We start from the raw sequence: 14,568 nt of genomic DNA, 5'->3' as shown, positions 1-14,568 counted from the left end.
AAAAAAAATTGTGTCACACAAACAACAGGGTTGTTTGGTCCGTTATATTTAACATTAATAATCTGCCAGATAAGGGGCTTCCCCTTCATGCGAAGACAGGCTCAGGTGGATTGAGCAGACGAGACCAGCAGTGGGTCCAAAGGTCAAGAAGGTGGTTTCTGAACATCCTGAAGAGGAAAGTGAGGGGCAGGTGGGAACCTGGAAAGATAGCCCATCTAGGAGAAGGAAAATTCTGCTGCATTGCAGGATATCTTCAGAAGAAGAAAAGGCCAAGGAGTAAACCCCACACAAATTTGGAGTGGAGTCCCTAAGGCAGTTGGATGGCATCTTGTATTCTGGCAACTCCTGCAGCCAAGCTGATGCCAATCATATCGCCCAACAAATAAAATGCTTTAAATGTCTGGTTTCAACCTGTCATTGAAAAGATTGCAGTGTTTGTAGGGACCAGTTTTATTTCTGTGGCAAGAATAGTTAATCTGCGGCCTTCAATATGTTGTTTGACTCCAATCAGCCCCAACCAGCATGGTGATGGGACTTCTAGGCCAGCACCTGAAAGGCCTCAGCTTTCCCCCACACTTGCTCTTTGGGAAAGGGAATTCTATAGCTACAAAATAAATGGGTATTAAAGCCACAACCAGTGAGATAATTTGCTAGTGGGAAGTGGTGGCAAGCTGAAGGAAAGAAGAATTACCACCCTGATCTGTTCCTATTAGGAGGCAGTGATGGATGCCTGGTTTGTCTCAGTACCAAGCAAGCATGTAATTGCTGACTTACCAGATTCCTCTTGCACAGGCTTCTACTGGTAGTGGAGATGATTGTCAGGGATAGACAGATCAGGTCCATGCCACTATCACATGAGTTCATAAATACATATTTCAATACCTATATCTCAACCTATTTTCTCCCAAAAGACCTATTTCTTAATGTACCATGTTTCTGTTTTTGAGCCAAATCTGCATCTGAGCACCTGGGAAAGCTGGTGGAAACTAAGTTCTGATCTGCACATTAGTCTGAGAGGTGCAGATCAGATCAGATCAGAAATTCACAAATTTTCTTTCCCCAAGCAGTCCAACTACATGAGGATTGCAGGGAGCAGGAAATATCAGGTCTGTGTGAAGTTCCTCTGTGTAGTGAACTATCTGAATTTCAGCTTGGAACGTCTTCTTGTCAGTGGACCATTTCAGGCTATGGACTCTTTCCTTTGGCTGGCTATTGGACCTTCCTAGGAAAGGCTACAGAGACTTCATGTCTGAAATGAGACCTTGTAGGAGTAGTTGAGCAGCCTTGGCCTAGCTTTCAGACTGCCAATAGAGATAGTCATGGATGGACTGGAGGTGAGGCAACAAATCAAGCAGATGAGGTTTAAAGGACCAGAGGCAATTGGAATGCCAGAACCCAGCAGGAATTACAAGGCAGAAATTGAGGACAGAAGGAGATGCAAATCCAGAACACATTTGCAAGATGGAGAAAGAAATCATTGGATGGTGGAACGGACTCCCTCAGGTGGTGACTCTTCTACATTGGAGGTTTTAAAACAGAGATTGGATGGCCATCTGTCAAGATTCTTTAACTGTGATTCCTGCATTGCAGGGGATTGGACTTGATGAGCCTTGAAGTCCCTTGTAACTTTACAATTCTATGCTCCTAACTTTTGTGGGCACCACACACACTTGGCAAGCATACCCTGCAACCTATTATATTGGCTACAATGGGATGTATCTGTCAAGCCTAATTTTGGGTGATAGACCTGGACACTCAGGATACTAGAGAAGACCTCTGTGGGGCACATGTGTGCCTGCAGGCACCATATTAATAACCCCTGTTACAGTAGGTTCTTGTTCTATTAAGTGTCCTTAAAAAAGTTTATCTAATTCATTGCAAAGTCATTTCTGAGTCAGAAAAGGGAATGAGTCATACTGTTCAATTGCATCAGCTACATGGTTCTTTGAGTATGCACAGTTACTTTGGTGAAAGATTAAGGTCACTGCATATGGTTGCCAACAGCTCCAAAGTGATTCTAAGACCAAACAACCAGAAAGTACCCACTGCATACTTATCTGATGCATTTGATGCTTTGTATTTTTGCTTTCAACTTTTAAGCTAAGAGAAAGAGCTGGGTTCTTTGACCAGTAGTTTTGTTCACCAACCTGAATGCTGATATGAATATTGGGCACACTTTTTTTGTTTAACGAAACATTGGAGATGTGATTGCAAAGGTGGCATAGTTACTCACTGGCATTTTGAATGGCCAAAAGGGTGTGTGCCTAAGTCCAAATACCAGATGCCTTCATTTGTTAATATGTCATGTTTATTTGTTCAAGACAAAGTTGACCACAAAAATGACACATGTCCAGGAACACTGGGGTAGACAAGAACCAGGGAATCAAAAGTGAACATTGACAACAGAGGTAATGTTCAGATTAAACTAAAAAGGCAAAAAGTTATACATTGGTACCTAGGGTTACATATGCTTCAGGTTACATACGCTTCAGGTTACAGACTCCACTAAACCAGAAATAGTGCTTCATGTTAAGAACTTTGCTTCAGGATGAGAACAGAAATCGTGCTCCAGTGGTGCGGTGGCAGCGGGAGGCCCCATTAGCTAAAGTGGTGCTTCAGGTTAAGAACAGTTTCAGGTTAAGTACGGACCTCCGGAACGAATTAAGTACTTAACCTGAGGTACCACTGTAAATATATTTAATGCTCTCCATTCCCCTCAGTTTATTTCCTGTCCACTTCTTAGTGGTTAATAAATAGTAAGTGTGCCTATACACACACACACACACACACACACACACACACACACACCCCTGTTTGCGCTGCCTGGCAGTTGCTGTCTTTTGCTGAGGCCCAATCAAAGCATGGGTGCTTGCTCTCCTGTTTCCACCTCCATGACCTCTTGGAATATTGAATAACAATCATGTATAACCATTTATTTTTTGACCAGCCACCACAAAATTGTTCCTGCTGCTGCTCAGGAATTCTAAGAAATTAAAAAACCATTGCAGTTTTGAAAGGCACAGACAAAAACCTGCTCCTTGATTTGGTTACCATATCTTTAAAAGTGTCCAAATGCATAGTGAACAGTCAAAATATATAGTAGATGCTGATTTGATATTGTCCTGCAAATGTCAGTGAAAAGGAGCATGTAGTTTTCTGAGTTCTAAACAAATGCTCAAAGGTTGTGGTACATGAATACCGCAATCAGAGGGAATGGTCAAACAGTGTATGATTTACCAGCATGGAGTGCATATCAGCAGCTTGCCAGTGCCCCATCTGCAATCATGCTAAGAGTTGTGAGAAGAGGGAAGGGAAGAGATACTGATGTCACAAAAGCAGTAAGGATGGTGTGTATATTGGCAAACCTGCTGCAGTTTTCTCTTCTGAACTTTCTATGATGAAAGGAGGATTTCTTGAAGATAGACTAATACCAGCCTAATAACTTACCCCCCATGTAAAACCTTCACACTGTGGAACAGTGTGAACCAAGATGTGTGAGGTGGAATTCACTGAGTCCCTTCTCCAACCTGGTTACTTTCAGATTTTGGGTTACAGCTCCCAGCAGTCTCAACCAGTACAGCCAATGGCCAGGGATGAAGGGACTTGCAGTCCAAAACATCTGAAGGCCATCAGCAGGGGAAGTCTTCCCTGAGTGATGCCGTCCACTTCCAGTACTGAAAGGAAGGTATAGGAAGGCACCTTCCCTCTGTCTATTGCTATGCCATCACCACTGGAAGTCTTATCAGTTGAATGGCCAGCATTGTAACTGCAACTACAAGCACAGTAAGGAGCTGTCAAGTTTATACATCCATATTAAACATCATAGCAAAGGGTGGAAATGGAATCATATCATAGCACACTAGTCACAGTGAGCCTCTCCTTGCAGACATTTCAAGCAGCTTCTAAATCTCTGCCTGAAATTTTCACTGCAAAGGGACAGGTTGTTCTTCTAGTGTCCAAACATAAGTCATGCCCTTGGGTTATGAAGGTGAATTTTGTTATAATGATGGAACACAGCTTGCTGTCCTCTGCCTCTCAGAGGAGTCAAAGGGCTCAGAAGAATGTTCCTCTCTTTGCAATATGAAAGAACCCAGGATATTGCTTTTTACCACAGGGATTTCTTTTGCTAAAAGCATAGCTTTCTACATTTCAGAAAGACGGGATTTCAGGCATCACTGTTCAGTGTACCTCTTTCTGTTGTAAATTACAGAGAGGTGATGGTGTTAGAGTTCCTCTAGAATAGATGACCTATTTATTGAGCACTCATCACTTGTACGAAGGTTGGATTATGTTTGGTTTTTATTCTGATTCGTTTGTGGGGAGTTTATATGACAACCAGCATTCATCCTGATTTGCTTTGGGGTGTTTAGATGTCCTCCTGTTAATCATTTGCTCATTTTCAGGGCATTTCCCCATGACTTTTCTATCTTCCAAAAGGCTCTTTCTTTTTTGAAGCACCAGGGCAACAAAACACTTTAACCTACTTTTGTGGTGTGAGCCTCAGTTTCCAGGTATGCACTTGAATCTTCCCACAAAATCAGGAGGCTCCCTCTGTCAGTTTCAGCAAGACAACAAGGAATCCTGGGGCATCTTAACATCTAACAAAGTTATTGTGAGCTTAGCTGAAGACATTTTTCTGCTTAAAGCAGAGCAGCATTCGCCTATGCCTATGCCCATGTCAATGTACATAGTACTCTAGGCTAGCCAAGTTATTTGGGGAAGTGGGGCAGAAAAATTCACATGCACCTCTCTTCCTTCTTGTAAATGCAACTACCACTACCACCGATACTACTACAAATAAATCACAATTGGCTGCTCTTTCATGACATTCAAAATTAGTTGTCCTTCTCTGCCTAATGGTAGAGCTGGCCCTGACAGGGTTAAGATATCATGCATCAGACTCCAATACATCATATGCATGAAGTTTTTCCTACATGGGTGAGCAGAGCTACCCTTAGTAGAGAGAAAGAACAATATTTTTTAAATAATGAGACAAGGTGGCCATGCAGTAGAAACAGATAGCTGTAGGTGTCATAAACTTCTGCAGCACACAAAGACAGAATCCAGTCCAATCAATAGATGATCTAATCTGCCAGGGCGTGGCCCATTTTTAGCTAGTGGCCACTGGTGATGAATTGGCATAGAAAGTTCAATAGTATACACACCAAAGAAGGATAGTAAACTAAGCACTCCCAGGATTTGCTGAGACCAAGCTCTGATGCTGTCCATATTGAAGCCAAGTTGGAGTGAGGGCAGAATTTAGTACATGGGAAGCTTGGCATAAGTCTGATCATCGGACCATTCAGCCCAGTATCTTCAGGGCCTGGCAGCTCATCAGGGCTTCAAACAGAATAAAAGCATGTGCTCTAGCATGGAGTTAGAACCATTCCCTAAGAAATGATGCTTCCTGTCCTTACTCTCATATCTTCAAGATGGATACTTTCAGCTCTCTGGGGTGGAAGAGGTTTGGAAGGGTCTTGCATATTAGGCAGTAGTTTAAAGATTGAAGCCACCACTGCTTAGTAGGGCAAACACTTCCCTGTGTGCATATAAATGTAAATACCATGTAAATAGCAACATTTGCACATCTGGACACCTGGTCTAGCCAGCTTTCCCATACACATGTAACTGGGTGTTCAAAAATTGTGTGCACGTATGTAGGGTATCTGCATATTTCCTATTTACCACCCAAGTTTCTTGCAGCAATCATTTAGAGCTGCTGATTTTTTTTGCTCTGTCCCCTCCCCCCCCCCAGTTTGGTTGGCACAGAATGGTTCAGATGAATTTCTATTTAACTTGAATCAATTTGCCCATGAGTATGTAGTTCAATTAATTCTGAATGTAATGGATTACTACACAAGCCCCATTCCATCAGTCAATACTGTATAATGCGTGTGCACGAACCAAGAAGAGGAGGAGAGAGACTGTTGCTTTTAAGTCAGCCGGCTTTTGTGAAATGAAAGGCAAGTGCCACTAGGCCTTCCATAATTATGTTCTGTTTTGTTGTACTTATCTATGTTAACCAAAGCTAGGGGCATTTATCCTCTCTGTGACATTTTGGGAGAAGTCCCTGGCTGCTCACTTTCCCATGCTTGGATGTACAGATACTGCCAAGCCCAGGGTCATGAAAATGCACAATAGAAGTGGCGTAGAAATGGCATGGATCCCCTTGATAACATGCCTCAAGGGCACAGTGCATTTTGAAAGAGACTCGCAAATGACCAAGAAAGCATTTTAAACACAGCTTTTGCTTTTATCCTTCCAGTTGCATGCAAAATGTGACCCCTAGTTGGTTGTGCGCCTTTATTCTTTCTCTGTCTCAACCTGGTTGCTACCCTTTGCACCAGGGTCTCAAGGCTGGTGCACCCCAGATGTTATTGGACTACAGCTCCCATCAGCCCCATGCAAAGTGGCCGGTGGTCTGGGGTGGTGTCAGTTGGAGTCCAAGAACATCTGGAGTACTCCCTGTCAGCTACTTTGTATCTTGGGGTTGTTAATCACCAATGTACCAAAATGTGATTACCATCAGGTAAGAATTGGATTGGCTCTGTCGGTGTGCTTGTGCAGCCCTGACCTCAGAGCCACCTGTCCCTACCTTTGGGTCATTCTAGGGAACAGCAGTAACACTGCTTTTCTTTGGGGTGGAGGGGGTATTTGTTGCCAGCCATTTCTAGTTATGTGGCAACATAAATGAGTATAAAAGTAGGATTGAAATGTGAATGCATGAACAGTGGATTGAACTAAAATGAATTTTTTTTAGAACAACAACAACAACAACCAAAACGTAATTTGGGCATCAAATCAGCCTCAGGAGATTCGGTCTATTGATTGCACTCTTCCTATTAATTTAACAGAGAACAAGATACATGGTAGCTGTGGAAATGTCTCTTCCCTTTCCACACTAATACTTTTCTCCTTGTCCTTAATGCTGCACAATACAAGATGACAGAGCAAACAAGGAGTAAATTAGAAAAGCAAAATCCGCTCCAGGGTTGTTGGTATTCCCTGGATAGTCTGGTTTGGCTTAGAAACGCCACTTCTCTGAGATAATTATCTGCTGCTGGTCTGATGACTTTAAATGAGCAATGGAAAGCTAATAGGTTACAATGACCCTGAAGCTTACTAGCTTGCAGACATTGTGAGGTTAAAATTAAAAGAAGACTCGAGATCCTGAATCAACAGTAGCATTCATTTCACAGCCTTGTCTGAATGAGGACAATGTGGATAGCCATCATTCCAAGATGATGTGGTTTCCAGTTCTATAATTCTGTTAAGAAGCCTAAGAAGAAGAGACCTACTGGATCAACATATCTGGTTCAGCTTCCTGTTCTTGCAGTGGCCCACCAGAACCAGGACCTAAGTGCATCAGGACTTCTGTTCCCCAGCAGCTGATATTGAGAGAAATATCTCCTCCATTGCTGTTGGCAGCACACAGAGTAACCCTTTTAAAACCATTCAGGTTGGTGGCCGTTAGTGAAGGCAACAGTGGAGAATATTCAGAATGGATTTTTTTTCTGCAACACCATTTCAGGTTGTGCATCTCTCAAGCCTGAGCCTTACTTCTAAAGGAGTGCCTTTGACATTGTTTTGTATATTGGCCTTGGTTTATGTGTCCTTGAATACAAGGATATGTACCGGAGGAACTGTGTGATTGTAACTGCTACATCTGGTGCTCAGAAGCACACTGCCTCTGACTGTGGAGGTTAAAAAAAATATGCACTGCTGAAACAGAACCTAAATGTTTGGTGGGGTCACGTTCTTTTCTGAATACCAGTTTCTGGAAAACTCAGGAGGGGAGAGTGCTGTTGTGCTCAGGTCTTGCTTGCCAGTTTCCCACAGGCATCTGATTGGCCACTGTGAAAACAGGTTGCTGGACTAGATGGGCCACTGCCCCATCTAGCAAGCTCTTCTTGTGTTCTCTCTCTCCCCCCGCCTTTTCTTCTCCACTCACTGGGCTGCCAGGAAATATCCCTTTCGCTAGAGATCTGAACTGATCACTTGCAGACACCTTTCTGATATACAGTATTTTATTTTTGAGATTTTAATACCACTTTTGGGCCTAACAAAGGCCCACAAGAATGAAAGAACCAAACCAAACACCACCTAGTTACAAAAATTAAAACCAAAACCTTGAAAACCCAAAGTGGCAGAGTTAAACCTTCTCATAGATATTAAAAGCCATTAAATAGTCACACAGAATAAGAAAGTTTCCACTGCCTGCCAAAATGGCACCAGGCAGTGGGGTAGGGTTAGGCTCATCTCCTTCAGCTGGATGATCCACCAGCAGAGGGCTGACACGGAAAAAGCCACACCTCACATTCCCACCAACAGGGTTGTATAGAGGAGTCTGTCTTCCAGATATCCTAACTTAAGTCATTTAGGGCTTTATTGGCAAACACTTCTCCCTTTTCCTCCTTCCATTCCTCCTCCCATTATCTCCCTGACATTCCCCGCCTCTCCCTCTAGGCTCCCCCCCCCCCACTGTGAAATTAGGTCAAGGCCTACATTTTCTCCACCCCTGATGTAGAGAGCTCCAAAATGGCACACTTAGCATTACACACACACACACACACACACACACACACAGTATATATGATTTCTAGAGAGAGCTATAGAAATCTCAAGGCTATGATTTATTTTGATGGATCATAAAATAGGACACTGTTATTTTGCAAAGGCAGATCAAAACTTCCTGAGCAAGTACTTTGGCTCTGCAACTCACTTTATTTAACTCATCTGTCAACTGCAAAATAAACAGAAGGCCTGGACGTCTCATTATATTGCAAGAATGATTATGGGAAACAATTGTTAATTGCTCAGTTTATTATGTACTAAACACAACAAGAAAACAAACACAGTGGAAAAATCTATAGGGTGTTTCTGCTAAAGGATTAAAAATGATAATTCCCTGGTGCAGGCCAACTTATTCCAGCTGAGTTTATGAAGTGGAAAAATAACTCAACACAGATTCTGCTATAGCTCTCTATTATTTAATCTGTTTCTAAGCGAGGAGGGAGATTGAAGATAGTGGTTATGCTTGGAGACTAGCAAAGTGTAAATTCAGTTCTGAGTACTGATTTTAGTTCTGACTACTACGTTTTTTTTAATGGACAGATGCTTCCAGATTGTCAGCACTGAACTATGCCAGCTACAATCACCTAACCAACTAACCTAGGGTGTAAAAAATGAACCGGGGCTCAAAATGGTGTAGGATTCTTTTCTCAGTGTAATTAGAAGCTGTTACTATTACATCTGCAGCACTGGTTCATATAGGGATACAGAGGGATTTATTCGACAGCTAGATTTCACTCTTGGTCTGAACGTTTCCTACTTGGTGCCTCACTTTGGGTGCAAGCCAAGGTATGTAGGTTTACATTGGAGTCACACTATATTTTTTAAAGTGACATGCTGTGCAATGTTAAGTTTTTACAGGGGAGGGAATCCAGCTCTCTGCAGCAATTTTAGGCTAAAACTAGTCATATTATTGTTTATTACTGTTTATTATTATTATTATTAATCACATTGTACACACACATCTCAAGGTGATGTGCAAGAAAAACAATTTAGAAAAACACCCCAAAGTGCAGATATATTTAAAACAAAAACATGAACGTACATGTATCCTGTTCAAAATGGCAGTCTTGTGACACCTATAAACAAATTCATTTGTATCCTGGATTTGCCCTTTTAAATGGCAAGGTACCAGCTCAACTGCACTACCAGGTCCTGCCCCTGTACAGCAAAGCTCCAGCCTGCATTGCTTGGCAGCAAACTGGGGCTTGAAAATTAATCTGCTGACAGAAAAAGTTTGGGTCTGGGGCAATTGCTCACATTACTGCAAGTGATTCTTGTGCCGTTCTTTACACAAATGGACTTCGTGCACATAAAGAATGGCACGGGGATTTACTGGGCCAAGGAGGAACAATCTAGAAATGTTTTATCACCACATGTCCTGGAAATAAATCAGCTGGGACCAAGGCAGTCAGCATGCACTGGAATCATATGGCGGCAAGTGAATCCACTAACCAAGAGGAACTTTTTGAGAAACTGTATGGATATAATACAGGCATAGGCAAACTCGGCCCTCCAGATGTTATGGGACTACAACTCCCATCGTCCCTGACCACTGGCCCTGTTAGCTTGGGATGATGGGAGTTGTAGTCCCAAGACGTCTGGAGGGCCGAGTGTGCCTATGCCAGATATAACACTTAGTAGCCTTGGAAAGCCATAAATCCTTAAAATGAAAAGATTGCATGTTGTGTTTAAAGGCAAGAAGCTTTGCCTTTCATGTTTTGTATGTTGAGCAAGACAGTCTTTTGGGATTTAAATATTTTAATTTGTGATTTTAATGCCTTCCTAAATATAGAAGAACTTTAATCTTTAAAAGTTATTGTTTTGATTGCATTGGATCTTAGAGGATGGTAATTTTATCACTGTTATACTAATACAAGCGGTATTGCACTGCGGCATTTCCTGGGAATATGCTTCAATCATTAACGCTTCAGTTAGCAATTTTGCTTTGCAAAGGCTACAGCACAGGAAGAAAAGGTTAAATGCCCCCTCCGTGTGGACTGCCATCTGCTTGGGGTCAGGCCCACCTTCAGCTGCTAATTAAAAATTGAACATCACCAAACAGAGAGCACCAAACAGCACATTTAACCCAATCTGTTGCTTGGCCCTAAATCGTTTTGGTTCTATGGTAGATTTTGTTCAGGGACCATCTGAAGATGCAATAAGTATACTGTACTGCAGCTTTTAAGAAATACCTTTCTTGCTTTGCATGTTAGTATCTTTAGCATTTGGCATTTGGCATTTGGCAAAAAAGATGCATTAGGCTTCTGCAACATGCTTCTACAAGAAAGGAGAATGTGCTGCTGGAGGCAGTGGGGAGAATAGAGAAATACTGACACGTAATGGCTTTACTTCCCAAGTTAACAAAAAGAACCTTGGGGAAATCAGAAAACAAATGAGTAATGTGAGCAGCAAACCTCCACGGCTCCTAGACAGTGAAATAACAAATTACTGCGTTTGCAGGGTCCTTCCTCCCCACCATCCACCTCCCTGTGCCTTAATTCTTTTTTTCCCTACTGAGATACAATGTGCCCATCTCACATTCTCTCTGAGAAGAGGGAGAGAGTGGGACAAGCTCAAATCACAAAGAAAGGTCTACGTAGTTCACACACATGAAGCAAAAGCTTTTTTGCCTTCAACTTATTTGTCGATGTATCGTATATACTACTGCAGAATCAGAACCCCATAATGCCATCCAAAAATTATATCTAGGTCTACTTCAAACAAATGCTTATTTTAATTAGCTAGTATCTGACCAAGTCATTCTCAGGACAGAAGCATTGAAGTCAATGGGTTTTACTCTTGAGTATAATTTAGCCACTCTGTGATTGGTGACTTACCAAGTTTTGGTCTATTGATTTCAGTAGGTTTACTTTGGGTAAAACCTAATTGGTGACCACATTATATTTCTCCTCCTCTAAAGATCCACTTGGTTAAATATCTACTAAAATATCCACCAGAAGTTAATGTTTGGTTTTCATCTGTTGCCTTTATAATTATACTTTTATAGGTTAGGTTTTACCCTGCCATTTTTTTAACTGTTTAGGGGTTTTTTTGTTTAGCTAATGCTCTGATGTTTTTAATGCTGGTGTTGCTACCTGCCTTTTCAATAAAGGTGGAGTAACTCTTTTCGATGAATACATTTTACTTACTTAATTAATTGAACCTGTTGTTTCTTGCCCTGAACCTTCATGATAGAACAAGACACAAGTTCAAAGTTTTTTTCAAAACAATCAGGCAAGAAAATTAATTACACCTGTTAATGGTGAGTTGGCTAAATCACATTATGCCATTATAATGAGAAACTAGGAAGGAGAGATGTAGGTTCTAAGACAGGCATAGACAAACTCAAGCCCTCCAGATGTTTGAGACTACAATTCCAATCATTCCTAGCTAACAGGACTAGTGGTCAGGGATGGTGGGAATTGTAGTCCCAAACATCAGGAGGGCCAGAGTTTGCCCATGCCTGTTCTAAGGCTTATAGTTAGAAATATTTCCACAGACTTTACTGGGGTGGCATTTCTGTAAAGATTTCTCCATTTGTACTGTGTTATTTGGGAAATGGTTTGCTGTGTTTTCTCCTGCCAACCTAGCAGTTCAAAAGCATGTCAAAGTGCAAGTAGATAAATAGGCACTGCTCCAGCGGGAAGGTAAACAGTGTTTCTGTGCACTGCTCTGGTTCGCCAGAAGCAGCTTAGTCATGCTGGCCACATGACCTGGAAGCTGTACGCCGGCTCCCTTGGCCAATAAAGCGAGATGAGCACCGCAACCCCAGAGTCGGCCACGACTGGACCTAATGGTCAGGGGTTCCTTTACCTTTACCTTTTTTGCTGAATATTTTTTTTGGGGGGCTGCCCCCCAATGTTCAAAAAAATAAGGAGGCAGAGGAGACCAAGCCCAGAGCCAAGCACAGTGCAGCTTCAGTAACCAGCTCCTCCTTCTGCTGCTGTGGAGGGAAAGGAATGGGGAAGCAGTCCCTGGCTGCCAGCAGTGGTAGGAGGAGCAGGAGGCAGATGAGAACCAGAGAGTAGGAGCCACTAGCCATTGAAGCCATGCTGCTTCTGCATTTGGCTCCACCCCGGCTCCTCCTGAGGTTGTGATGGAACACCGCACATCATGCACACATCACACATGTGACATCCCCCCCCAATCTCCCTTGCAAGTTGGCACCTCTGAATCCCTGGCACCTCCAGGTATGACTAGGAAAGACTCCTGTCTGAAATCCTGGAGAACTGCCACCAGTCAGCACAGTTTTCCATGTGTCCAAAGGGATACACCAGGAATAGGTAAACTCCGGTCATTCAGATGTTTGGGACTACAATTCCCATCATCCCTGACCACTGATCCTGTTAGCTAGGGATGGTTGGAATTGTAGTCCCAAACATCTGGAGGGCCGAGTTTGCCTAAGCCTGGGATACATGAATGAATGTGTGTGGCAGTCTCTTTGTCCCCGGCTCTCAGGTGATAGAGAGCTGCAGCCTTCCAACCAAAATGTAACTTACCGTTGACTCTTTGCAGAACTGTGCTGATTTACGCCCACTGGGACTCTAGCAAAGCCCTGTTCCTGCCAATGAGAGATGCCACAATAATTGACGTAGAAATACTCTCCTCTTCCCTCAGGGGTAATGATGGGAATATTCACAAAGAATGCTGCAATTTAAAAACCTTTTAAACTCACCCTCATCGCACTTTGCCCTGATGCACAGCTCCTCCATTGTCACAACACTGTTGCATTTTAGTTGACAACATGCTTTAGGGACAGTTCCTTTCCAGTCAGCTTTTTTTTAAAAAAAAAAAATGATGACAACAACAGCAACAACACTAAAAAGGCTCCTCTAATGCTCTCCAACAGCAGGCAACTTGTTTTTCTTTGTGGGTGTAATTACAACATATACTCAGGCATCAGTGTTTCAAAATGACAGAGGACTCCAGTCTATTCCCTGTCTATTCTGTATGAATCTAATGTTGAGATTAAATAGAATTCATGATAGAAAATGACCCTGGAAAAAGTCTGCCCTGTCTTTCATCCATGTTATTCTGCATACCTGAAATAGGATCCACCACTGCAGACAACTCTGGGAGAAAGGACTCTACCTGCATGCTAATTTGCTGGGTATCTGTACAAAACCTCCAAAAGCAAGCACTTGTCTGCGTCAGTTTCCATGGTGCTGTCACGCCGCTCCCTCTCAACAGCTTCACTTATCAACATTTTCCACCCGTCTTCTTCTTCATAATGTGCAGTTCATTCACCCAGAAAGTTCAGCTATTGTAATGATGGCTTGGGGGAGGGCAGAGGGGGGAAGGGAAGGCATCCGGGGTGAAGAGGTGAGCCGTGTTCACAGAGGTGTATGGGAACTTGGCTCTGTGACACAATGGGGAATTAGAAAACACACTCCCTCCTGCATTCATGCTGCGCTGCTTGCAAAGAAAGATACACGCACATGCACACACATGCACACACACATGAGAGAGAGAACTGGGGATGAGTCTGAGACTTTAAACCGCACACCCACATCCCTGCAGCTACCCCACTGTGCAAGTGCTAAGAGAATGTTAAAGCAGAAGCTCTGTGTGTGTGTTTGTGCTGCAAAGTAGTCGATCCTAATGCATCAATTAACAGCCCAGCCTGTAGACCCGCTCCTTGCCTACCTAACTGGCTGCCTCTGTTAATTGGCTTCCGTTTCTCTCTTCTCCACAGGACAGCTTTCCTGCTCGCTTTGGAGGAGTCCATTTTGTGAACCAGCCTTGGTACATCCATGCCCTGTACACGCTCATCAAGCCCTTCCTCAAAGACAAGACAAGGAAAAGGGTAATTAGAAAATGAAGCAAGCCACAAGCCCACCCTCCACCCCCAGTGGCACAAGGGGGTCCCTGCTTTCTGTGCCTCCTCCTTTTGTCTTTGTGTGGTTTTGCTTTGCATGGCCTCAGGACGGCAGCGTGAGCTGACGCCTCGGTTGGAGTTTGCCAACAGCCCGTATGCAATCAATATTTCAGCAG

General features: G+C 43.0%; 1 protein-coding gene across 1 annotated transcript in view; it reads left to right on the top strand.

Moving 5' to 3' along the window:
• The window catches only part of CLVS1 (clavesin 1), a 61,590-nt gene that overhangs the window by 33,618 nt on the left and 13,404 nt on the right, over positions 1-14,568 (top strand). The window contains exon 4 of the mRNA XM_081917603.1: positions 14,270-14,380. Coding sequence (XP_081773729.1) covers positions 14,270-14,380 — 111 coding nt within the window. The remainder of the gene's footprint in view (positions 1-14,269; positions 14,381-14,568) is intronic.

The sequence above is a fragment of the Podarcis melisellensis genome (genome assembly GCF_964234715.1).
Source record: "Podarcis melisellensis genome assembly, chromosome: 7".
In the NCBI taxonomy this organism is placed as follows: domain Eukaryota; kingdom Metazoa; phylum Chordata; class Lepidosauria; order Squamata; family Lacertidae; genus Podarcis; species Podarcis melisellensis.
Note: the sequence above shows the minus strand (reverse complement) of the source record. Positions and strands in the feature narration are given on the sequence as shown.